The 25,662-nt window shown below is 39.0% G+C and overlaps 1 protein-coding gene and 1 long non-coding RNA gene across 2 annotated transcripts in view; one reads left to right on the plus strand and one right to left on the minus strand.

The window, feature by feature from the left end:
- LOC118212182 overlaps positions 1-16,669 on the minus strand; it is a 36,025-nt gene extending 19,356 nt beyond the window's left edge. The window contains exons 1-2 of the long non-coding RNA XR_004762182.1: positions 16,587-16,669; positions 10,065-10,286 (exon numbers count right to left, since the gene is read on the minus strand). This is a non-coding gene — a long non-coding RNA (uncharacterized LOC118212182). The remainder of the gene's footprint in view (positions 1-10,064; positions 10,287-16,586) is intronic.
- Positions 16,670-16,784: 115 nt separating this feature from the next.
- On the plus strand, positions 16,785-25,519 carry LOC118212181 (long-chain-fatty-acid--CoA ligase ACSBG2-like). The gene is made up of 15 exons (XM_035389838.1): positions 16,785-16,865; positions 18,196-18,287; positions 18,564-18,949; positions 19,464-19,747; positions 20,159-20,247; positions 20,431-20,551; positions 20,696-20,776; positions 21,017-21,166; positions 21,348-21,515; positions 21,642-21,823; positions 22,122-22,355; positions 22,460-22,677; positions 22,901-23,040; positions 23,853-24,096; positions 24,417-25,519. Exons 2-15 carry the CDS (start codon positions 18,208-18,210, stop codon positions 24,491-24,493), a joined length of 2,454 nt encoding a protein of 817 aa, XP_035245729.1. The 5' UTR covers positions 16,785-16,865; positions 18,196-18,207; the 3' UTR covers positions 24,494-25,519.
- The last annotated feature ends 143 nt before the right edge of the window (positions 25,520-25,662 follow it).

Raw genomic sequence — 25,662 nt, forward strand, 5'->3', positions numbered from 1 at the left:
ATTAGAATAGAACATAAATTTCTTGGATTGGTAGTAATTCTAATTCTAATTTAGTTCTGTGTATTCTTGTACTTCTTTCGTAGGGCAAAATGGTTCACTTCAAAAACACATTTTGATTCCTTTTATCTTTGTCCTTTAAATCTTTGTCCTTGTAATAGTTTTGGACCTACTTAAGGTATATGGATTTTATTTCAATCAGTTAATGACAACAAATACTTATTTCCAGTATTAGGACAGAAATTCAGTATTTTATGGCTGAGATGCTTCTGTGAGATCCGATTCAGTGAATTAACTGGTCGTAAATCAAGACCTTGGTTATTTGAGTTGGTGTGCCGGATTAAAACAAAAACCTGCACCCACAACAATCTTTTTGGATAAGATTGGACACCCTTGCTCTAGAGCCAGTTCATGTATTGCAGTTTGTTAAACATATTCAATGTCATAAATTGGGGTTTGAAATTTATTTGTTAAGATTGAAATTGTATTGTTCTTTTTTAGGCTGAGACATGGGAAACTTTTATTTTTTCCTCCATTTTGCCTGGGGCCCCTGGGTGACTAATGCCACCACAGACTGTTTACGTGAGGATGCATTTCTACTTTAATCCACCAGGGTACAAATGCATTATTAATTTTTTTTTTGAAGGGCGTTGGGGGTCGGGGGGTGGGTGGGGGGAGCTTTAAAGGGAGCTGGGGTCTGACTGGCCCTAAATCAAAAGCTAATCAAAAGTTCATGCTGGCCAAAAACAGAACTGAGGAAAAGATTAAATGATTATTAAGTATAAAGCAGCAGAATTGGCTGACTGCCCCTTTCAGGGCCAACAATGTTCTAAATACTGCACTGAGAATATGAACTTCATATGTGATTAGCAAATGGCCTTTCCATGGAAAATTCAGTATTAGATTTATTTAATATGCACTCTCACTCAGGCAATGAGCTTCTATTTTAATTTCAATTAACCAACTGCCAAATGCTGTGCAAATCCAAAGCAATAGTACACCTAATTTTGGCAATTTTGTACAGTGGATTGCTGTGTTACAGCTGACAAGGACATAATATTAACATGCATTGACACTGGCTGAAATATAGTCACATCATATAATTTAAACTTCATGGCAACCCCTGCACTGGAGAAAACTTTTAAAATGGAAAACAAGTAACATTTGTCAAAGGCATATAGATCTAGTATTCATCTTTCCAGATTAAATCTACTCTAGGTACCCAATTTGTCCAAACAAATGATTCCACACTTAAGTTTTATATACTTTAAATTTAATTCTCAATTTACAGATACAATAGACATTAAAACAAAACATTAAAACATCCATTAACAGTACTTTATTTTCCTGAGTGAAATTCTACAGATTCTTGGCTTAACTTTATTCCCATACTGTTTTTGATCATTGGCAACATTTATCTAAAGGCTGGGATTGTTTTCGAATCAGTACTGTTAAATTGTACTGTTAAGGTGCTGAACAAGGGAAAGCTGCAAGGTCTGTAGTTGTCAGAAAAAAAAAAACATTAAAGATTGAAGACTTCACTTAAAAAAAAAAAATCCTTTGGGGACAAAATTCACAAGGACAGAAACACTCCAATAAAGCGGGGGCAATGACGTGGTTATACACAACTGCAACAGCCCAACAACTGTAAGTCGACAAGTCTCAAGAATCTAAAAATAGTAAGCCTGTACTGCCTTTTTTTCTCCAGTACAATTTATGCAAAATTGTTATCCAAGGAATTTAAGGTAATGCAACCATAAATTCCAGTCATCTGCCTTGGATAATTTATCAAAATATTTTTCAGTAGCTATCAATAAATAATTTAAATAGTTATAATTAAGTATCCGCATCAGTCCAATCTTTGGTTGGAGTGCACTGTCCTGTTTTTTTACCCTCCAATTTGGGCCAACAAAAAAGCAATTCTCTTCCAAGATGCAACATTTAAAATCCTCTGAAAACAGAGAGGTTGCACTCAACAGGGAGTATAGCTAAAAAAATTCAAATGATGCTAAATCTCTTATTTTCCAGATGAGATGCCATCAACAGTCAACAGCAGAAGATTTGACTTCTTTAGGTCTACAACTAGACTCATGCAGGGAATCCAGTACGTTTTCATTTGACTTATGAGGGAAAATCAAACACAGTCAGAATGTTTTACATGCAAACTTGAAAGTGAAAATCAGCTATTGCTGTGCAGCTATTGCAGCATCAATTGCAATTCAATTGAATTCATATTAAAATGTTCAAAAATACATATTGGCACATACATTACATAAAAATAAATATTAGTTGAATAGCAATATCTAGATTTATATAAATGAACCTAAAGCAATTGCTGTGGAAATATTTGTAAAGCTAGACAGTCCACTTAGTCTCGGTGTCAATAGAGATCTCATTTACAGTACGTGCTAAAATCAGAAGCAAGTATGCCTGCCATTTTAGAGTCTTTTTTCATTTAGTTAAAACAACTCCCCACTTTAAACAAAGTTCCATTTCAATTAACACTGTCTGAGAATTTGAATTGGATTTCACGTTCAGTGTGAAAGCAAACAACCATCGACTCAGACAGCAATATTTCCTTTACTGAACCTCGTAGGCAAGGTAAAGCTATCTTTAATGTCTCATATCTTGTCAAATTCTTCCTCTCCCCGTTTGTCTTCTAATCTCAAATTTATAACAAGCTGCAGATCAACCAGAAGATGGCATTCCACTCAAAAATGCCAGCGGAAGCCATGTTCAAATGCCTTCTGCATGCTCTGACTTGGCCCCTCTTGACTTATGCCTACGGAGTCCTGTTTCATGTCCACGGATCAGGGATTTATACAGTCCTGATACAGGAGTTGCATGTTGTCAGAAGGAATTAATCAGTACCCTGCTGTACCATGAAAAGTATTGCATGCCAGCAAGACCTGCACAGAGATTAATTTTACCGATAGGGCTTATGAAACACATTTTCCCTGAACAGTTTACGTCATGGGTTGGTGCGAATAATCATGACAGTGATCAGGGGCAACCTTTGAATATGGCAGGTGCATATGAAGCTGAATATATGTCTTGGCAGGATTACCACTGTTGCTGCCTGTGACCAGGGGCACCACTGTGGGGGAATAAGTGGAACTGACTATCCAGGGCCCCGAGGCAAGAGGGGTGGGGGCAGGGCAGGCCTGGACTACAAATTTTGCTTTAGTCTATCATTTTAAGGGACAGAGACTGCATATGCACAGGGCCCAGAATGCTACACCCCTGCTTGTGACTACTTTTACATTGACCCATACTGTACAGTCTTACATTGAGGTCAGAGTACAAAGGTAAAATATTTCATTCCTAAAATGTATTTGCATTGTAATGTTTATCATTGATTAAGAATTACAGATGACCAAATGATGTTGGAAGTCTCAAGATTCATCAAAATCATTGGGTATATTAAATGTTGTCTATCATGTTGGCCCAATTACCTTCTAGACAGGATATTAGTCCATTTGGAATGTACTATATTGTATATTATATATGAATGATTATTTAGGATATTTTAGTGTTCTAACATGTTTATATTGGCCAATAACTTGATTTGAGCTGACTAGTCAGGAAATAGCACTACTGTCACAAATACGGACAATTTTTTGAGTAAAACAATCATACTATTCTTGTGGTGGAATCTGCCATCTGAAGAAAAGGTAAGATTTTAAAGAAAATGTAAGTGCAGAAAAAGGATATAAGAGTGCTGGTTGCTTTGCATGGGGCACTATGAGGTTGACTGTGGTGTCAACAGAGCATTAACTGTGCTTGCTACCAAAGGCTGCAAGGGTGGGGCAACACAGACTTAGTCAAGTTGAATAGGAATGCTGCTGCCATACAAACTATATGTGGTAAGAAATCTATTTATGAGGAATACAATTTCCAAGAAGAACATTCTCATCTTTGCTGAAAAGTCTGATTCTGTGTTAGAGCAAAACTGTGATGAAGTTAATTACTTTCAGTTAGCAAGTGAATTGCTTTTAATTATTTGTTTTGTTCATTCAGGGGTTGTTAATATTCAAAAAATGGGCACTGTATAACAAGTAGGGAAGACTTTGCATTATTTTCAAGAACCTGTATTAAGTGAAGATACAGTAACACCACCTGTTGTCTAAGTTCAGACACCCAATGACATCCTGTCATAAATGTACAATTAGGTAACAAGCCATCAGATCAGAATAGATTCACAAACAAAAGAAAAAATAAAAAATAAAAAGAAATTGTGTAATTCATATTTGGGTGTTTTTTTTCTGTCCTGACCATGATGACAAAAGTAAGGGATGCCACACAGCTATGACTGCGGAGAGAACAACACACCCCTAATGACTTCATAATTTGATGGCTTGTTACCTAATTGTACATTTATGACAGGATGTCATTGGGTGTCTTGTGAGATGATACAGAACTTAGACAATTTTCATAATTATGCAACATATCAGACTATACATTTTGACCACAGTAACTTGGTTGGATTTAGATGTGTGCTTTACGCAGATATGCATAATATACAAAGACAAAATTTCAGCCAGGAAACGTGAGCATTGATGGGCACATTTATGAATCTTTGATATATAATTCATTGATAGCATGCATTGACCCTGCTCTTTGGGGAACCATGACCTTGAAATTAGCATTCACATTTATTTTGTGATTGACTGATGAGAGATGTCAGCTTCAGCTTGACAATGCAGAGATTTATAACTAGTATAGGATCTTTCTTGGCCAGTAGACCATTAGTGTTGATGTAGGAAAAATATGATTTCCTACAATCAATGTGACTTGAAGTTACTGAGGTCAAGCAATCCTGTTGTTATCTACTGTACATTTCTGATGGATTGAACATCAATCTAAACTGCTTCAGTTTAAGCCCTGACCTTAGGGTTTAAAAGGCTTTTTTTAGCTTGGTGTCTGTCAACAAGAATAAAAAAGGGCATAATGGGGGGGGGGGGGGGGGGGGGGGGGGGTGACGACGACGACATTGTATTTGAGAAAAAAAAACTGTTGGATTCAGTATCCATGCTAAGCATGCAGACAGCTTTGTGAGCTGCTGTTGTACTATATAGCAGGGATACATGGTTAAACCATGGAAGATTCTTTCTAGATTTGAACAAGGGTCAAGCAAACCTCCTTTCCAATCCTCATGAAATGCACCATTACCAATAGACCAGACAAATAAAATCATATCTATATCAAGGGAAAAGCCATTCTAGGGAAAGACAGTGTATGCATGTTGGATAAAATATAATAATTTATAATAACTATGTCAAGCTTTGGATTTTAATATGTTTAATGGCAGTACCATAGGCCACAATTATGGTGCAATAAACTGAATGGTTTATCTGTGTTCTGGGTCAGTTTTACATGGAAAGAGAAATTACTCTGGAGAAATACATTGCACCTTATTGTAGCTGGTGAGGGAGCTGCCACTAAGCTCATCAAAGTAGGTGCTTCAGGTGGGAAATGTAGCAGGACCAGATGTTCACTGTTGAAAGGAAAGCTGTGTCTGATGTTTATCATACAGTCATCTCCTCAAGGCTTCATACGAGCTGAAGGGCAACAATACTGCTCCACATTTATTTCAATAAGGCCCTTTCAGGAAGATTGCTTAGACCAGGGCTGCCCAGCCCAGCTCATGGTGATCTACTGTCTAGTAGGTTTTTACTCCAACCCTAACAGAGCACACCTCATTCAACAGCTAGAGATCTCCTTGAGCTGCTAATTAGCAAAATCAGGTGTGCCTTTTCAAAACCTACAGGAGTGTGGATCACGTTGAATGGGGTTCAGCAGACCTGGCTGTAACAAATGTGAAAAATGTCCATTTCCATGATAACATGAATTCACGACTGCTAAACAAGAGGCACAAATAGGAGGCATTTTTTTCAGTCGGGTTAAACATGTCACCTTTACATTTCAAACAAATTGTGGAAAAAAAGGATTTAGCATATTCAAGCAAATATGCACTTGCCTTCAGATTCAATGTACTGTACCAGTTTAAAAAATATATTATTCCCATATCTGCAATTACCCACTGCAGTTTTATCTAGATTCTCAGGGCATTTACAATTAGAAAGATTATAATACCATTTTCATAAATCCATTTCACATAAATTTCTAAAGTTAAGCATGGGCAACATAACAGCAGGTATTGGGTGGTTAATTTCTTTTTGTTTGTCGAAAGCAATTTTGTACTGGAAACCTTATAGTCTCCTAGAGACTTATATAACCTTGGAGCTAATTTATTTCAGAAGACTGATACAGATGGGTAGTCCTGGAAATGAGGCAGTTATGATCTAATATTACTCATGGTCACCTGACAGAAAACGAGCAAATGTCTGTCATTTCATAATCAGTTGATCACAACGTTGCCTGTACACCTTTTTTCAGGAATCTGGGCAAAGTGGTAATGAAGACAAAAGTCTCATGATTAAAGGGAGGTTCTCTTGTTTCCAGTCTCTGGCAAAATGAATAATTTTACCTTGAACATTGATAAAACACCACTGTTAATACTCAAATTTGAATGATAAGGTCAATAATACTACCTTTTAAGTGGGATCCAGGACTTCGTTTTGTTTATGCCCGAGTCACAAGCCATATACTGTACAGATGCAGATGGTGTGGAAGCCCATATTGCACAGCAAAATAGATTCAGAAAATAGATACATTGGCATCTAGTTTTGAATATTAATTTGGATTCAGTATTTAGCAATAAAACAGAATCATTATTGTTAGAGCAGATTTTAATTCAGCCTGCATAAAACAGTATACCTGTGGCAAAAATAGCAGCACAGTGTGACTGGTAATACAATTCAGCTTTTTTCGGTAATTCTGGAGAAACTTGGATAGTCTGAGGCTTGTGCGAGACATTATCACGCGGTATCACAGACTACCTCCTGAAAGACGCATTAAATAATTATACCACAGACCAGTGTGGACGTCAGCATTACATAAGAGACAGGCAGGAGTACAGGAAGTCGCCCAGTGGCACCACGCAGTGGAGATCTGCTTGCTTTGTATTCAGATTCATTGTCTAGAGATTCATTTTATTGATTACACTTCTTTTTATGGAAATATGCTGTTGTGGACAAAGTAGGGAAATCTGACTAATCACCGCCAGAAGACAATGTACTACTGGGCACTCTTGTCCAGAGCGAAATAAGGTATACATATCCCTTGCTTTGTCCTTTGTCCATCCTGCTTAAGGAAATAACACCAGTGTCCTAAATAGGCTTTGATCAAGCACCTTATGGTTACAATCGCATTAATCTGATCAAAGCACCTCATTACCGCTATCCATTTTACAATGCGTAGATTTGAGATGGTATACTATTGTGTTGCTGTATGGTTGGATCTATGGATCCATCTATTCATGGCTGGTACAGCTGGGGTTCCTGGGGTAAATGTGAACTGTGCAGTGCATCATTAGCTCAGAAAGCGTGCACTGACCAGCTCTGCAAATATGTGCGCTAGTTGCTCCCTGTTCAACAGGCAAGTGTCAGCCTAGTCCTTACATCTTGAACATTACACATTTTTCAGGGTTTCTAGATATAGGCATGTGTACAGTACAGTACACAAAATCCTTACTTGTATGTTTTTTTTCCTTCTAGAATTTGTTTTAACCACTTATGCCAACAGTGGGGATGAATCAAGACCAAAAGGTCTGAAGCAACCTCAAATTAAATTTTGAAATAAACTTTTTTTTACTATAAAACTTTCAGGGCAGAAATTTTAATAAGCTGAGAAAGCACAAGACATTATGGATGTTTTTAATTGATTTCCTGCAAAACAGTATGTCATGGTGTACTGGTGCGTGCTACTTCAATGGTCCCATAAATTCAGGAGCTTTCATCCTGTTTGTGCAATGCCTCAGAACTAATATAAATGATGCTGTATAAGGCACTTTCCCACTGGTGCTGATCAGAGGAATGCCTGAACAATCAGAGGAAGAGAGAGACCCCAAGACATTACCACAGCATGTATGCTTTTCAGGTTTCATAAGATGACATACGTACAACTAAAACATCATAATATCATGTGAAAATCAAATGCAAGTGCATGTGTGAACATAAATTACATTTTATATGAGGCCAGCAACAAAAGTGAAACCAGTCCTAATTTCAAAAGAAAAATGCAATCTAAAATGTTTTGATTTAAAATGTAATAAACGTAATTTAATCATTTGTAATGAGATGATGTCCTGACTACAAATGAATCCTGACACAAATGCTGAGTCATGCTAAAGTTCGGGTAGAGCAGACTCAGTGACAGTAGCAGATTAAGCCTTCTGTAGACAAAGAAATGGGCAGGTTTAACACCGATGTTTCACTGAAACATTGCTGTTCTTTTAGTTTTGGATTAAGCTAGCTTTATGATTTATACAAAATTTTGTCATTCAGTGTAACATCTGAAATCAGTGACAATTGTGATATCTTAAGACCTTTCATTTTTTTGTGAACTATTTCTTTTTGTTTTTAACATACCCTAACCCCCTAACTCATCCAAGGAACTGGAGGAGACGGTTTACAGAAATCAGCAGTCCATTGCTTGCAACTTGACAACTTCATCTGCAGCTATATTCCAAGCTGCAATTGTGTTACAATGAGCTCTGTAGATGGTCGCTGTAGATTTTATCAAGAACAATATCGTAAAAATAACCCAGCCATGCAGCATTGTAACAGTTCAGAGGCTCCATCCAGCCCTTCAGTATAGTCTTCATTGCTATGGTGAGACTGGCAAGTAAGATTTTATTGAATTCTCTAGGTAAGTACAGTTGAGTCATCTGCCAAAAGCAATACCTCGGGAGAATGGGGGACATCAACCGTCAAAATTTTACTTAGTGGACACAACATATTTCCAAAACAAACAATTTTAGGAGATTCCCAAAATACATGTAAAAAGGTCCCATCTTAATACTTTTCATGTAAATGCATATTGTACACATTTAAATTCAAGGTCATGACTTGAGATGTGGCAAAACAGCCTGTTTTATTTGTTTAAAGAAAGCTGTTCAAGTGTTTTCTTCCCAGAATTACCTTTGTAACCAGAAATTCTAGTAATAGCAGGAGTCCAGACTGGTCTTATTTCTACTTTTTTTTAGGTCAACTAAACTTTACATAATGTATGATATGCATTATGTTTATGTATATTTGTGTACTGAACATAAGACCATGTGCCTTAGGTCAGTAAGGCACTTCACTCAATATTAGTTTTTCTTAAAGTAAAACAGTTATTAGGAAGACTCATTTCAGAATATGGGAAGCTGTGTGTGTCTTAAAATGATTGCACCATGAACCCTTTGTGTAAACAGTAGTACTAATTTGAGTTTATTATGAATGTGTGTGCAAATGTGACAACCACTGATGTTCATAATGCATTAGCCAGTCATAGTCTAATCCTTTCCAGCCTGCAAATGAAGCCTCTTGGTCTGGCCAGATGTCAAATGTGCGCAAGCTTTTAAAATATACAATTTTAAATGGAATGCATCCTTTCAACAATGATCATTTAAATATAAGACTACAGTAGGAACCAGGAGGCCACAGTAAAATCCACTGTGTAAGATTAAGAAATGTTTTTTTCCCCTTCATTTATTTCTTTGGTGTTCTTATTTCAACAACAAAAAGAACCATGAAGCTGATTTTGTCAGGCCAGATTATGGGCAGCCCAATTCACAACATGCTTTCTGAGACAGACAGTTATGAACTGATTATTCAAACAGCCTCGTTCTAAAACAGTAAGTATATTTCTTGGAAAAGGAGCCAAGCTGGATTAAACAAAACACCAAAGATCTTAATTCCAAAGTATTAACATTATAAAAAGAAAGAAATGTATGCATTCCACAGGGTCCCAGTCACATCTTACCTCATCTGATATGTAATCCTACAGGTCAGTACAGATGGAGGATATGAGCGAGGAAAGAAAAAGCCTGGGGTGGCTGTCATTATGATACATCTAGAGATAATTCACATCTATTCCTCTGCCTAAATTAGGTCAGGTGAATTCAGGACAGAGATCAGCAGATTTTGGATCAGTAACTGGGATCGGTGCTTCAGACTCACCCAGACATGCTCCTTACTGTACTTCCGCTCGTGACAATCATCATCATCACCATCGGGCGCTGTTCTTTCCCAGCGACAGGCCTTCACATTCACACGCTAAAAGTTCCCCGCAGAAAACCGAGGCCTCCATTGGCTGCCAGGCTGAGGGGTGGGGCCTCCAGAACACGTGAGCAGCTGTGGAGGAGACTCCTGCTCAGTGGCTGAGAAATGGCTCCATTCTGCCTGCAGGAGTGAGAGAGGAAAGGGGGTTTAAAAAAAAAGCAGCACTCCCTTCAAGGTCACTGCGCAGAGGTCATGTTTATTGATCTTCAGGGAAACATGTTGGAGCGCGTCACTGAGGGAGATTCTGGTCTCACCGGGCCAAGCCACTGCCACTCTGCTCCCCCCCCCCCCGAATGGAAAAAACATGTCCAAGAACATAACCTGCCTGCTCTCCGTGAAACTACACTCACTGAGGGTTCTTCACTGCATTTGTTTAAAATTATATTCAACCTCACTGTTTGACAAACAAGGAAATGCATTTTATTTTTCTTGTCAGCAGCAAACTGCTGTCAATTTTCAGGATACAACAAGAACAATAAAACCAATCCAATAAGAGTCACAGACAATTCATGCCATACTTCTAAAGATGTCAACCAGCAATGCACAGAAAAAAAATCTGTTCCATCATCACATCTGTCCATTTCATTATAGAAGAAATAAGATAAGGGGAAAAGACTCACCATGTGTGCTATTTTACGCACTATTTTTGCATTGTTCCAATGAATGAAAATGAATTACTGAAACCACAATCACTACTGGACCTTGAAACAGATGGTAGATGCATTCCGAATTGTAATCACCATTGCGTGAAAACCATTAGAGGGCTGATGATCATGACTTAAATTTAATATTGACATGAAGAGGGTCTGAGTATGTGTAATGAGAGATTAAATATGCACCATCCCTCAAAGCATGGAACTTGCTGTCTAGTGAACAGAAATTTGGGACCGTATTCGGGGTCCAAATTCAGATATGCAGCAAGAAAGGTCACAGATTTTCTTCCACACACCTTATGCCATAAAGGGAAAGTCTGGGTCTGTATATACATATACCATGAACTCCATGATTTTTGGTTGCATAATGTGACAACCCTTGTTTGTACATCATACAAACTGTAGATGTGTATCACAATGGGAGTTGCCTGTTAAAACGCAGTCACACTAGAATGAGCCCACAGGAAGAGATGTAATTGAGGTCCAAGAACACCATGAAAGTCAGGTTGTAATCAATCAATACATGTGTTGTTCTGTAGCTAATAGAAGCCTCTGCCCACACCATTTCACTAGACCTCCCTGCTGATTAGCCCATTGTTCATAATTAGCACAGCATTCTTCACATCTGCACCACTATCCTGACATCTGTGAGAGGAATTCATCATGAGGGCTTGGCTCAATCTCTGGTGAACCTCAAGGCATTGTTAACAATCTCATTCTGTAGCATTTATAAACACTTGTTAGAACTGAACCACTTATGCGGTGAACTGGTCTGTTGACCACAATCACGATTCTGTAGCCTCCCTAATACATTTCAATGGCTGATAGGTAAGTTTTTGTGATCTGGTATTTCTGATAGAGTGGTAGAAAAGCACACATATAGGAAGTATGATGATGCTTTGATCTTGAAGAGGTATTGCAACTTGTAGTTCCCCGAATCATGGAGTTTTCAGCAGACCTGTAAATCTGGAAAATAAAGGGACTATAAGATGTTCAATCAAGATTAGACTGGTTAAATGTATGCCGAAGGCATTCAATCTTTGAAATTGCACTTCATCTAAAAACATGCATATAACTACATTAGTGTGACCCAGTAAAACAAAGGGTTAATATTCTTTCATACAGTTTATACACATCTCAGTAAAGAAAATCAATTTCTTGTGCACCTTAATTTATTCTGTTCTCCGAAATTTTAAGGCTCTCAAATGCACAAGTCTCTATTCCCAAGCTGATACTGGGGAAGAACAAGATTCAGAGGAACACTCAAATGTTGCATTTTAGTTTTTTCCTTTAATCTGAGATCTGAGAGAGAGGGTTTTTAAAGAGCCTGAGACAGTCACGACTCAGAGACAGAATGCAGCTGAGAGTTAGGGAGTGATTGCAGGAGACATGGGAGAGAGGATTCTGGGAAACAATGCAGCTAAACATCCAGTCACAAAAAAGCAATACAGCATGCGACACCCTTACTGGAAAGTGTGTAACATCAGGGAACTCTTCAGCATTCACCACGCAAATAGCATCTAATTCAACCTGGCAACACAGTGCATCTGCAAAGCTGAACCGGACAAAGAATATTCCTCGAGTTACCTTCAACAGCATAATCAACAGACACTGGAGATCTGCTGTACAATTCACTATGAAGCAAGGTCTCCCTAGCATTTTAAACTCTAATGTTATCCACACACATGTGGATTTTGCTATAGCGCCTTTGGTTACATAGGTCTCAACCATTTCAAAAACCCTGTGTTTATTTACTTGAGGGAATTTAATATTGCAGTATATAAACCAGGGATTTTTTATGAGTGTTGCTTCATTTGTGTGGCAGTGTTTGTATGTTGTGCAAGGGGGGAGGGCAAAGACACAATTTAAGTCAATAACCCAGAAATGACTGTAGGGTTGCCCAGTCAGCCAGTTTTACATCATCTTTGCTGGCTCTGGCCTGTAGACACTGCCCGTTTAGAGGACAGGCCGAAGGCCAAGTTTATTTTGGGATGTCACCGTATTATTATCTAGCTGGCCCAGGTTTAAATTAGCACTGGGCAAAACTGAACCTGTCTGCCTCTTCATTGGCCAGGTGACCTTGTTCCACATTAAATAAAGCCAGGGCTTAGATTTTGCATTGGTTTGTGGCAATGGCATTCAGAAATATACAATTAATGTGAAAATTAGTTTTCTCCCTCTAAACTAAGTTCTGATGCATAGTATAATAGCATAATCAACTGTCTATGGGAAAATTATAGGTAAGATGTACAATCACTATGTCCCTTCCATCCAATTCACCTCCAACCAGATGTATGCAAGACTGGTAAAGGCTGCAATAGAAGGGTTTTTTTTTTTAGGATGTGGAAGATTTATTGAGTTCCGTTAAGATGTTCCCCATGTCAAAAACAAATCCTTGCACTATGTTCCCTTCAGGCAATCCAAAAGTGATTGGAACAAAAAAATAAACAAAACCTGAACTTTATGAATATAATTTTTCTTTTTTTATCTGCAAAACCAATTTCCCATGCCAACCATAGCCTTCTTGGACATTGTAATTTACTCTGTTACACTATTGCCACCCTTTGGGTATCAGTGGTACTGTACTTGTTTCTTTTTGCGCAGAATGCCCTTCCCTATTGGCGTACAGCATTAGCTCGACACTGACGTAAAAAGCTTAAAAATGCTTAACCTGATTTTGAACTGCAATAGACTCATTAACATTGACTGACAATCATACAGTACTTTACATAATTCAAAAAACAGCATATGCCACCAAGTTGTGCACACATTTCGCACAGTTACAGGTAACTTTAGTTAGTGCTGGCATTTACAATTTTACTGAAAAACAAATAAATCACAAAATATAATATCTGTAATCAGACATGTCCTTCATTTTTAAAAAGGGGCAAGTGAGCCAAGAACAAACTACTGCAACTGCATTCCAAATCCATTTCATAAGTTTTTTTCTCTTCTTTCAAAAGAAAATAAGCTAAACAGAAATAAATGCAAAAATAATTTTAAAAAATAACACTAGACTGTACTAAACAATCCTCAGTATTCATTTTTAATCATGGTACACCACATGGTATAGTGTACATGTGCATTTATGCATTTGTGTGCAAGTCTGTATGGCTGTTCACGCATGTTAAGTGTTGGGACTGGCAAGTCTGTTCTCCGTCAAGGGCTTAAAACCGACTTAGTTTCCAACATCAAATGCAAATTTATAGCAACATTAAAATCCCTCAAGTCATCACGTTCCTGTCCTCCAAGTACGTGTTGCCGAGGAATGGAAAGTGCTGGGCCCCACTGCCTTGTTTAGCACACCCTGTAGCAAGTTTAATCTCTGCATAGCCACCATCTCATCTGTTGTTTTGATCTTTCTTGCCTTGTTATATTGCAAAACCTTTTTTCCTGAAAGATCGTTTTATAATCCCACTATCTCTGGGCAGATGAACCATTCCTCTTTATGAAGATCATTAACCGCTGGAACAACATTATGTGCAGTCTGTTAAGGCTATTTAAGGGCAAAATAGTTTCTTATCCTTGAATGAGCTGTGATATGCAGGTATGCATGTATTCTCTGTAAGGTATAATGCATCTTGTTTATGAACCAAATCAAGAAAGATTTTAATGTAAATTGTATGTTTGTGTAAAAAAAAAAAAAAAAAAGCTTAGGCACAAATAATAATTCAATGAGGGCATGTTGTCAAATGCTGAAGACTGAATAAAATACAAGCCAATGTATTGTGTATTCTATAAATCTAATCCCATGTTGACTGCTTGCTTGAGCCATAATGAAAAGATAATTTCTGACATAACAGTCAGGGTTAGTTCTTATCCTAGGATGACAGAACGCAAGTGCTGAGAAAAAAATATTGTAGGCCTAAAATATTAGAACTCCCAACAGTGTGAACTGAATTTCCAAAACAGTCTATCCATTAAATCATCATCTACACCGGACATTAACAATTCTATTCAGTTTTTGCACTTGTAACTTGTATATTGTTTCTTATACTTTTAAATATATATATATATATATATTTTTTACATTTTATAATAATTATGGTGATAGATGAATGGTGCTATTTATAGTTGGGGGGGGGGGGGGGGTTGATGATTCAACTCTCCCAGCTGCAGGGATGCTGACTACAGTGTGAATTTCACACAACTGCCTGGTACACAGATAAAACAGATGGTTAACAAGGTCATTTAAAATGTGCATTCTACTTCTAGATATAGAACAAACACAGTCTCATCCACCACACATAAATCAAAGAGAAAAAAAATCTCAGGTGCTCCGATTCAGCCAAAAAATACAATTATTATTCCTGCCAAGGGCAATAATAGTTGTTGAGTGAATTTAGACACAGATAACTTCCAAAAAGTGCAACGGATAATTTAATTCCTTCACTTAAGACAGTCAGATCATTTCAAACGATTTCATTGTAGGCACATAACTGACCAGCTCAAGGTCTGTTTACACAACTTCAGGACTGAAAGTGGAAAATTGGACAATGAAAGAGGTTTCAATTGATTTTCAATGAATACACCCACACAGCAAGTATAAGCACTGCACTGTAGAAGGTCACTGCGGATGAGTTCCAACGCAGTTGCCTAAGGATACTTTGCAACAGTTCTTAGATAACGCAATCTGCTCTAATCTAATCACCACAGGGAAAAATTCACTGCTTGACATCATTTGCAGTGGATTGCAAACTCAAAGTTCGTGTCATCCAAGGACCTCCGTTTTATTTAGCATTGTTATACGAGTGTGGAGATACCTTCAGTATGATTATCACCAGAGAGCACGATATCAATTTAGTTGTTAGTATTTAAAAAGAAAATATGGAGGGAAACAGTAGCACTATAGACATAAAGCAGCAATTAAAGCTCATGAAAGAGGAGGCTCACATACATTGAGAATCACCATTAGCAAATAATGTACTCAGCCAATCAAAATGCATCTATAAACTACTGAGTTCTTGTCATCGAGAGAGAGCACCAATTTCCACTGTAGTTATTTTAAATACTTTATAGACTTTCCTTTTGTCTGTCAAACCTGTTAGGTGCTCATAGATTAAATGTATAGTACAAGGCATCTTTTTAATATTCCTCCAGACCGGTAGTGGAGTTGAGCAGCTTTTAAATCGCTTTTAAATCACTCCAATCAGTTTAGTTTTATACGTGCAACAAGTCCATGTTCAAATCTTCAAACAATTATGAAAACAAGACCAGGTCAAAACCTAGTATATGGTCCAGCAAAAAAAAAAAAAAAAAAAGTTTCGTCTCAGTTTGTTTACCGAGCCTTTGGTTGAGGTTTGAGTTCAAAATCTTCCATATCAAATATTCACTGGTGGCATGTGTGAATTTTGATCATTTTCTTTTGTGGAAAAAAAAAAAGAAATTCTATAAAATTTAATCGGATTAGCATGGCAAATAGGATGGATGAATTTTGTTGAACTCTTTCACATAGGCCAAATTCCCAGGGCCTGCTCTTTAACTTGTATCATCACTCGTGCGCATCATTTTACACTTTTTAGCCAAATATTAATGTTGCTTGTTGTGCTCGAACAAACAATGCCAAACCATCTTCCTCACGCGAAGCAGCAATCAATCATCCATTAAGTCATATTAGATGACCTACCCGTGTGTTACAGCCATACCCGATGACTCCCAGAATAAGTGCAGCCTCCAAAAGTGGAAGACGGTTCTCACTAATCCACGGAAGGACATGCATGTTGTCCATATGATACTGAACGCTTATAATGTAGGAAGCACCACTCACAAGTTTTGGGTCCGCAGGGATCTCTCTTAATTGCGGTAGCCTGTGGGTCTCTGCAACCTGTTTCCTCAAGGGAGCGAGACAATAGCCCCACCAGAAACTGCTTGGTGATTAACAGGTGAAAGACACAGGTGCATAGCAATGTAACCATCTACGCTAATTAAACCCTCACGTCTTTTATGTCGCTTTGTGCTAATCTTCATTTGGCCTCCCAGCTCCTTCCCTGTTTGGAAAAAGCTGCCGATGCCGTGTGGCTTCTTTCAGTAGATCTGTCCATTCTGGGTAAGTGCAGTTTATGGCGTTAATTACACATATACTTTTGAATTCTGACCACCTTGACCCAATGTATGTCTACTCGGTTGGATTTCAATCCTGTTCCTAATTAACCACCATTCCCATAGCAGCTAAGGCTGGCTATAAATACTTATTCCGGTCCCACAGACTTCCAAGTTAAAAAGCATAGATGAAACGCTCCCTCCGCCATTTAAAGATGTAAAATAATTCTAAATAAAAGTATTGATTCTATATTTGATCGAACAATAATTTGTTTTGAATGTAGGTTAATTGGTGATTAGGCAACAGTTCAAAACGCGCTTTCAGTCGGCTACTTAAGATGTAAAGGTAAATCATAAAACACAAAACTATGTTTATTGATGTTGACTACGTAGCCTATTTATGCAACTAGGGGCTACTACTTGTTACATATAATTTACATGCCTTTACATTAGTTATTCACGACACCCTTCGAAAGATCGCCCAAATCTATTGCAGCTACTTAACTGGTTGTTTCAGCGAGCGGTGTTATAAAGGTCTTCGTAAGAATGATTCTGTCTAACCCCTAATAAAGTGTTGGGGTGAGGCTCACTTTGGAGAAAAATGCATGTCATAATTCAATTACATGACTAAGAACAGAAGTTTGAGTAGAGCAAGGCCAAGCACCCTTCCATTCTTAAATTGAGCGACACCCGTATAACCTACCATGGATTCTGTACAGATGGCATAGTCTAACATTTGACCGTTGTAATGCGGTTGTTTTTCAATAACTTTCAAGTGCAAGTGATTTATACAATCGTTTGAGTCTAATTTCTGTTTTATAAAGATAATTCGTTAAGAATATTAAGAACTTACTATAATGACTATTGTGAAGTATTGTCAAACCACACTATTTTGTCTTGCATGCTGACCATCAAAACGAGTGACTTGTATTTAATAGATAATTTGATCAATTTTGCTACATAAAACTATATTCACATGTTTTATTTCAAACTTACTTTCTGAATCTTGGTTATGGTTATTTATTCCTGCCATTAAAAAGCATCACTGAAAACGACTTGTGGTTGGACAGTACTGTGCATTGGTTGCAAACTAGCAATATTAGCCATTGTCGTTTTGTGTGTGTGCTCATGAATAAAGAAGGAACGATTTTTTATTTTTATTTTTATTTATTTATTTACCGAATCTCAAGGAATGTTAGGGAGTTTTTTGTTGTTTTTTTTTTCCCACCAAGTTGTAGTGGAGCATTCTGAAAATAATGAATTTGACAATAATATAGTGGTGTCATGGTTCATGCCTTGATGCCTCTTAATAGTAGCTTTGACTTTGTCCCTTTTAATGAATTTACAAGATGTCAGTCAATGGTGTGGGCCATCCAGGTAACCAAACCTACTCTCCTAGAGTTTGCTGTATAGAGAATGGCTTGGATAAGTGAGTATGTTTCCATTTATTAAAACTGATTTTTTTTTTTTTTTGGATGGTGGCTTAGCTATGCTTATCTAACTATCATTTTCCACCAAGGGAATTTTGATTACCTGTCAGTGTGATCCATAATTATTTTTCCACATGCTCACAATTTGAGTGATTAGGGAGAGACTCAATTTTTCGGAAAAGCATAAAAAAAAGCATATTTTTTTTAATTCCATTGTTCTTCACACTGATTTTGTTCAAGATTTAAAAATGTATTTTTTTAAATTACCTTTTCAGATTTGTAAATGCCCCCCTCAAAAAGGATTCATACACTCAGAGTACTGCTTCTCTTGAGGAGAATAAAGTCATTGTGAATGGAAGCTACAACTGCCCCCTTACCAATGGAGAGATGGCACACATTCACCATGCAGAAGGACGGGACGCTCGAGCTGGGAGGAAGGTCGAGTCTACGTGCACAGGAGAGAGAGGGCCTGCATTACTGGTGCAATCTGGAATTGGGAGGTGGGCCAGCCCCCTGGAACCACAGGGCCAAGAGGCAGCCATCAACCAACATTTTGTGGAGTTTCCCAAATATGGAACTACTAGACCTTGCATCAATAATAACCTGGTACCCCTTAAGTTGCATTCATCTATAGGACCACATGGACCTCCAGGGTGTAAAGGTATTGCTACTTCAGTTTGTTCATGTGTATGGCAGATGTGTTGCAAACAGTTTGTAATAACAGCTTTTAAAGCTGATAATGTGAACTTTCTATAAAATTGTGTTCATGTATGATTGTTCTGGTAAAATCAATGTTGATTATAGGCCATGTTCCAGCTTGAAGTGGGCAATACATTTCACAATGAATGCAGTTGCTGCTTCATTGTTTTCCATGTTATGAATGCCTTTTGTTAAAACCAGCTCCAACAGTAGAGAAAACCGCATGGGTTGTAGCAGTACATCCTAGGCATCCACAGGGTAATGCATCATCTCTGGCTTGGTTCAGCTGAAGCTAAAGCCATTTTGTTTTTGCCTTTGTGTTTACACAACAAGTCTAGAACTGCTCCACTAATTTGCCAACTGCCCTGACGGATTATTAGTGAATGTTGTGCTGTTTCTCACATGATGAGGGGGTTTGCTTTGGACACACCAGTAATTTTGACTTGAAGTATACTGTATGCCCTCTTCTCTTCCAGAGGCATTGTCATTCACAGCGACAGAGAATGTTCAACCTGGCATTGCCCTAGCTCCAGCAGAGCTGATGTGGAGCACCTCCAGAGACCACGCTGTCAAGCTAAGAATGGCCAAGTCGGGCCCTGGCTCCGAAGCCTCGATGACTGTCTATCAGATGTTTCAGGAGACTGTGAAGATCTACGGAGACCTCCCCGCACTGGCAGCCAAGAAGAATGGGAACTGGGAGACGCTAACATACAAGGAGTATTTCCAGCAGTGTCGAGCAGCAGCTAAGAGCTTCCTGAAGGTTAGTTTGGCTTAAATTTGAAGTGAAGAACCTCTGCTATACAAGTAATTGGGGAATCTATATATTTAAACTAACTTCTTGGAAGGTACATATCTCCCTTTTGAGTATGCTGCTGTGTATATTTGTACTTGTAATTTAAATCTTATTCTGAACACAAGGTTAATAGTCATGAAGTAAGATTGACATACAAGTCTATTGTGGGATAAATATTCATAAGGGAGTTGACTAACATGAATGTACAGGGGGAAAAAATCAAATTGAAAGTTTTATAGCTACAGAAGGCAAATACTAGGGTCTATTGATGTAACACTCCTAGATTTCTACCCCCGGGGGGAAAATGCACACACATTATCGAGCTCTTAGAATACTCTAAAATAGCTGGTTACTTTGTTTGTTCCTCTTGTTTTCTAGTTGGGGCTGGAGCGTTACCATGGTGTTGGAATTTTGGGATTTAACTCGCCAGAGTGGTTTATTGCAGATGTTGGGTGCATTTTGGCTGGGTAATGTCAAACTTTATATTTTACAGTGTATGATGCCTTTACTTTCATGGATGATTGTTTTTTTTTTTTTTTTTTAATGTTTACATTCTTGAAATGGAAACTGACAGTTGTACAGCAAGCAATGGCCTGATGAAATTCACTGGGAAAATGGCGGTAGGTTGTATATTGTGTACATTTCTCCAGTGGCCTTGCAGTTGGAATCTATGTGACTAACTCTCCGGAGGCCTGCCAATATGTGGGTAACCACTGTGAGGCCAATGTGCTGGTGGTGGAGAATCACAAGCAACTTGTCAAAATCCTCAAGGTAAGGCATGCTAATCGTAGATTACTTGTTTTTTTTGTTTTTTTTGGGGTGGGTGTGGTATGGGGATGGGGATTATTCAGAGATTAAAATGTATTCATTAATACAGAATTTTATTTTGCTTCATAATCTTATTTTATCTGTTAGGTTAAAGACCAGTTGCCACACTTGAAAGCTATTGTACAGTACAAAGATGAATTGGAACAGAAGCTGTCAAATCTATACACGGTGAGTTTAGTCTGAAATGCTTCCCTAAAAACTGACTCGGTTGCTCACTGCCATCTTTTGAAATGATTTTGCTTATCCTGTTCTGACATGGGCCCAATTTGGAATCAGGCATGTTTATCCTGTGCAAACTTGCCTGACACAATTGTCTTTCATTTGAAAGATTACCACTCATCTGAACTTTCACTTGCAGTAATGCTTAGTGCAGTTTTACTTTTGACAGCCTTCTCCCCCATTCAACAGTGGAAGGAGTTTCTAAAGCTGGGAGAGGATGTCAGTGAGGAAACCCTTAATGATGTCATCAGGTCTCAGGTGGCCAACGAGTGCTGCTCCCTCATATACACCTCTGGGACAACGGGGCAACCCAAGGGTGCCATGCTGAGCCATGACAATGTGAGTTTGGCCTTGGGGCCCTTGACATGTTTGCAGCTCCTTTTGCCAGAAACCATACATGGTACCACTACCATCATATGAGAAGGGTCAGTTTTCAGTGATCTGGTGTCAAGGTCTTTCATAAAATGTTAATCTTAATTTTTTTACTGAAGCTTAATTTTCTATCTGGTCCTTTCACCAGATAACCTGGATAGCCAATACAGCTGGAAACATGACTAACCTTAAGCAGGGGGAGCAGATGACAGTCAGCTACCTGCCCCTCAGTCACGTGGCGGCTCAGGTCTATGACCTGTGGATCAGCATGAGGTTTGCGGGAACAACATACTTTGCTGAACCAGATGCCTTGAAGGCAAGTTGTTGTTTTTTTTATTAAAGTGGTGTAAATGAACAGAAGGTGGATGGTTTAATGGGTTAGGCAGATTTCTAATTAACTGGAGTAATAGAGAAATTAAGACTGGCCTTGTTACTATGGCAGGGCTCCTTGGTGAACACCCTGAGGGAGGTACGGCCCACAACCTTCCTGGGTGTGCCTCGGGTTTGGGAGAAGATGCAGGAGAAGATGAAGGCCATGGGGGCGAAGGCTTCTATGATCAGGAGCAAAGTGGCAAATTGGGCCAAGTCTATTGGACTGCAGGCCAGTTACAATGCAATGAATGGGTAAGAGTCACAACTGTGTGTGTTTGGGCTGCTGGTTCCCAAATGCCCCATGCAGGCAGCTTAGAAGTGAGCTCCCTCCAAATGTAGCATCCTAATGGAAAAGGAACCTCAAAAGCAACATTTAAATGTTATAAATGTGTACACTTTGTTCTTGTGTATTGTGTGTACATGGATATGACTGGGTGGGGTTTCTTGCTGACTGGGTAGTTTTTTGAGATTATGGTGGGGAAGAAATGTCTTCTGGACTAATTGAGACTCCATTTGTTGCATTGACCATTTTTTCTTTTTGGGACTCCAGCAGTGACGCAGTGCCCTGGGGTTACATGCTAGCCAACAGCCTGGTTTTCAAAAAGGTACGTGTCGCTTTGGGCCTAGACCGCTGTACAGCCTGCTATACAGGGGCTGCCCCGATCACCAAGGATACGCTGGAGTTCTTTATGAGCTTCAACATCCCCCTGTTTGAGCTGTACGGAATGAGCGAAAGTACGGGACCCCACACTGTATCCTGGCATTCAGCCAACCGCATCATGAGGTCAGCAACCACAGCACATTTAGAATGGCCATTCTAGTCTCTTGTAGACACATCATACAGGTTTTTGAAGCTGGCTGACTCTGGGACACCCTCTTTTTCCACAGCTGTGGGAAGGAAGTAGTGGGATGCAGCACAAAGCTGGACAAGCCAGATGAGGATGGGATTGGGGAGCTCTGCTTCTGGGGCCGCCATGTGTTCATGGGCTACCTCAACATGCGCGAGCAGACCGAAACGGCGCTGGACCAGGAGGGATGGCTGCACTCTGGAGACCTGGGCAAACATGACAAGGATGGCTTCCTGTTCGTCACAGGTCGGATCAAGGGTAAGGGTCACCTGTAAGTTAAGAACAAGATGACCGATCAGCTGGTACCATGCATTGTGAAGGGGGGTTGGTTGATTAATATAGTAAAGCTGTAAGGAACCAGACTTTAAGCTGGATCCATTCCTAGGTAAGGCACTGTATTTCAGCACTAGCAGTATGCCAGGTGTAGAATATGAGAAAGGAATGGCACAGTCAATCTGAACGGCTCTGTTTTGGAATGTAGAGTTGATCATCACGGCGGGTGGAGAGAACATACCCCCCGTGCCCATCGAGGATGCAGTTAAGGAGGAGTTGCCCATCGTCAGCAATGCCATGCTGGTGGGAGACAAGAGGAAGTTTCTTTCAATCCTGTTAACACTCAAAGTAAGGTTACAGTAAAGCTCCTGGAGCTTTAGTTGTATGGAAAGTTTAAAGGTGATGTAGCTTGATTGCAAATGCCTGCAACTAACTGTAGATTATTTCTCTGGATATGATTTGTAAAAATTTATTGCACTCTGTGTACTTCACTGTTTTTGCAAATGGATGTGTGAGACTGACTGCTCACTTGTGGCATCCTAAATGCATCAAATTCTGTATTGAGTGAGAGAGTGAGAGAGAGTTGCCCCCTAATTGGTAAACCAAAGCATCAACACCAAGGTCACCATTGAACGGTGCCTGAATTGCTTTCAGAGCATGGCATGTTTTGATGTTTAGCTTCAGTTCTGCATTAATTGTGAATTAAGCTGTGTAGCTTAATGATGGAACAATCAAGTTTGTCATCTTTAGATCATTCTAATCAAAACTCTTGTAACTTCATGTGTAAAACCTGGTAAATCATTTTCTAACCATCACTGGCTATTTTACTGTTAATGTTTAGCTCCATTGATCTGGCTAACACAGGGTATTTTGAAGATGCACCAGATCATCTCTTAAATCTGAAATTAGTGACTTAGTGTTTTATTTTACACATGAAATGCAGTGTGGTGTGTCTAATTGTGAGCTGCCCGGCAGTGATACAGCAGAGAACTCGGGGTTATAAAATGAAATTACAACTGCGGAGGTATTCTTTAGGAATAGAATAGCACACATGGAAGTTCTAATGCACTCTTAATTTTCAGACGATTGCCACATTTCAAAAGACCCAGTAAAGGTCACGTTGAGCAGGCTTCACACAATGTTAACACTCTCCCCCACAGTGTAATATTGATGACTCAGGGGAGCCGACCGATGAGCTGGCCCCAGAAACCGTGGAGTTCTGCAAGCAGCGAGGCTTCACTGTGGTCCATATCTCAGATCTCACCGTCAAGATACCCCCAGCCATATCCAAAGCCATCCAGGAGGGCATAGAACGTGTCAACATCAGGGCAACCTCCAATGCACAGAAGATCCAGAAATGGACAATACTGAAGAGGGACTTCTCCATCTGTGGGGGAGAACTGGGTGAGTCGGCTATATAACATTCCTTTGCATTACCTCTGTGAAAATCAAAGTGGAGAACCATGCTGTGACGTAAAATAAATTGCCATTGATATTTAATTTGGTCCATGTTGGTCGCTTCTCCAGTTGGCATCAAATGGCTTTCCATTATATTTTTTGAAAATGTATGTAGAAATGTATAACTATTTTCTGGTTCACTCGTGAAATAAATTGTCTAGCTTTATAGATTTGTACAATTTGAATCTTAACCTTGGAAGCTAATTAAGGAACACCTTACCTTAGTGCTAAGGATGCTTACCAAATTCCTTGTCTGATCTTCTCAGGTCCAACCATGAAGCTGAAGAGGCCCATTGTTCACAAAATGTACAAAGAGGAAATAGAGAGGTTTTATGCTGAGTGATGCACTTCCGGGAACGTGAGATGTGGGAATTCAGAATTGACACATGGGAAAGTCATTGGACTGTGGAATTTGCACTTTACGCTGTCTTTTGCACTTGATCCACAACTGAGATGACTGGAGAACAGCCCCAGTTCCCTCATACCATCAGTGTCTGTGTACTTGCACATGGTATTATAGACTAATACATTGAGCTTTCACTGAACATCTTTTCACTGCCAGCATTTAATTGAATGCCATCTATGCTATGGGTGAGACGTGATCGAGTAATCAGATGTACAGTTTTGTGTAATTGCCACATCTAGCTGACTGAATTCAAATAGGCTCATTTTCACTTGCCGGCAATACAACTGATACTTTCAGCAATCCCTCTCTGCGGAGCAGTGTCTGTGCTCACAATATATAATTTAATTAAATTTCTTGTCACTTTGCAATTTAGAAAATGTATATGGGAAGTGGGAATAAATATGTATGCAAGTGACAAGTTTAAACCTCTAAAATGTACTATGCCAAACTAAAATGCAGCAAACCTGGCAGCAGTGTTTGTTTGCTATGACTGCTGTAATTCGGTACCGTGTATGTGATGAAGCAAATTCTTTTAATGAACAGAAGTTGGTGATGAGAGAGATGGAGAAAACCAATGCTTATGTAAAATAAATTAGAACTTCTGCATTCCTGAAAGAGATATCACAGTGCAAGTGAAAGACCCCTCTAAAAAGGGGCATCAGCCTCTGTGTGAGGGTCAGATGGAATTAATCAATCAGTCAACGGTAAAGTGGAGTGTCACAAGTTACACATCTGACCGAACACACAATTACGGTATAAAGTAATTTTCCCTGCCAGTCGTAAACATGCAGCTCAACTATGGAGGGTGTAACTGTTAAAACGGTTAAGCACAGTATGCGGGCAGCCACACTGTTTGATGAATCAAACAAGTTCAGTTGTTAGGAGCACAGCAATCGCTTTATGTATTGCTCCTTGCCTTTTGAAAATGTTTGATTCTTTGTCTTGATAGTGCTTTTGCACTAAAGAGCTCTCAAATTCTGTTCATTGTAAAAGCCAAGGGGCACTAATGTGAACTGCATACCAAGCTTTGTAGACCAGGTAATTATGAATTGATGCATGCAGTTTTGTGTATTTGCACACAAAGGTGCTCCCATAACAATGAGACT

This window comes from Anguilla anguilla, chromosome 14, assembly GCF_013347855.1.
Source record: "Anguilla anguilla isolate fAngAng1 chromosome 14, fAngAng1.pri, whole genome shotgun sequence".
NCBI lineage: Eukaryota > Metazoa > Chordata > Actinopteri > Anguilliformes > Anguillidae > Anguilla > Anguilla anguilla.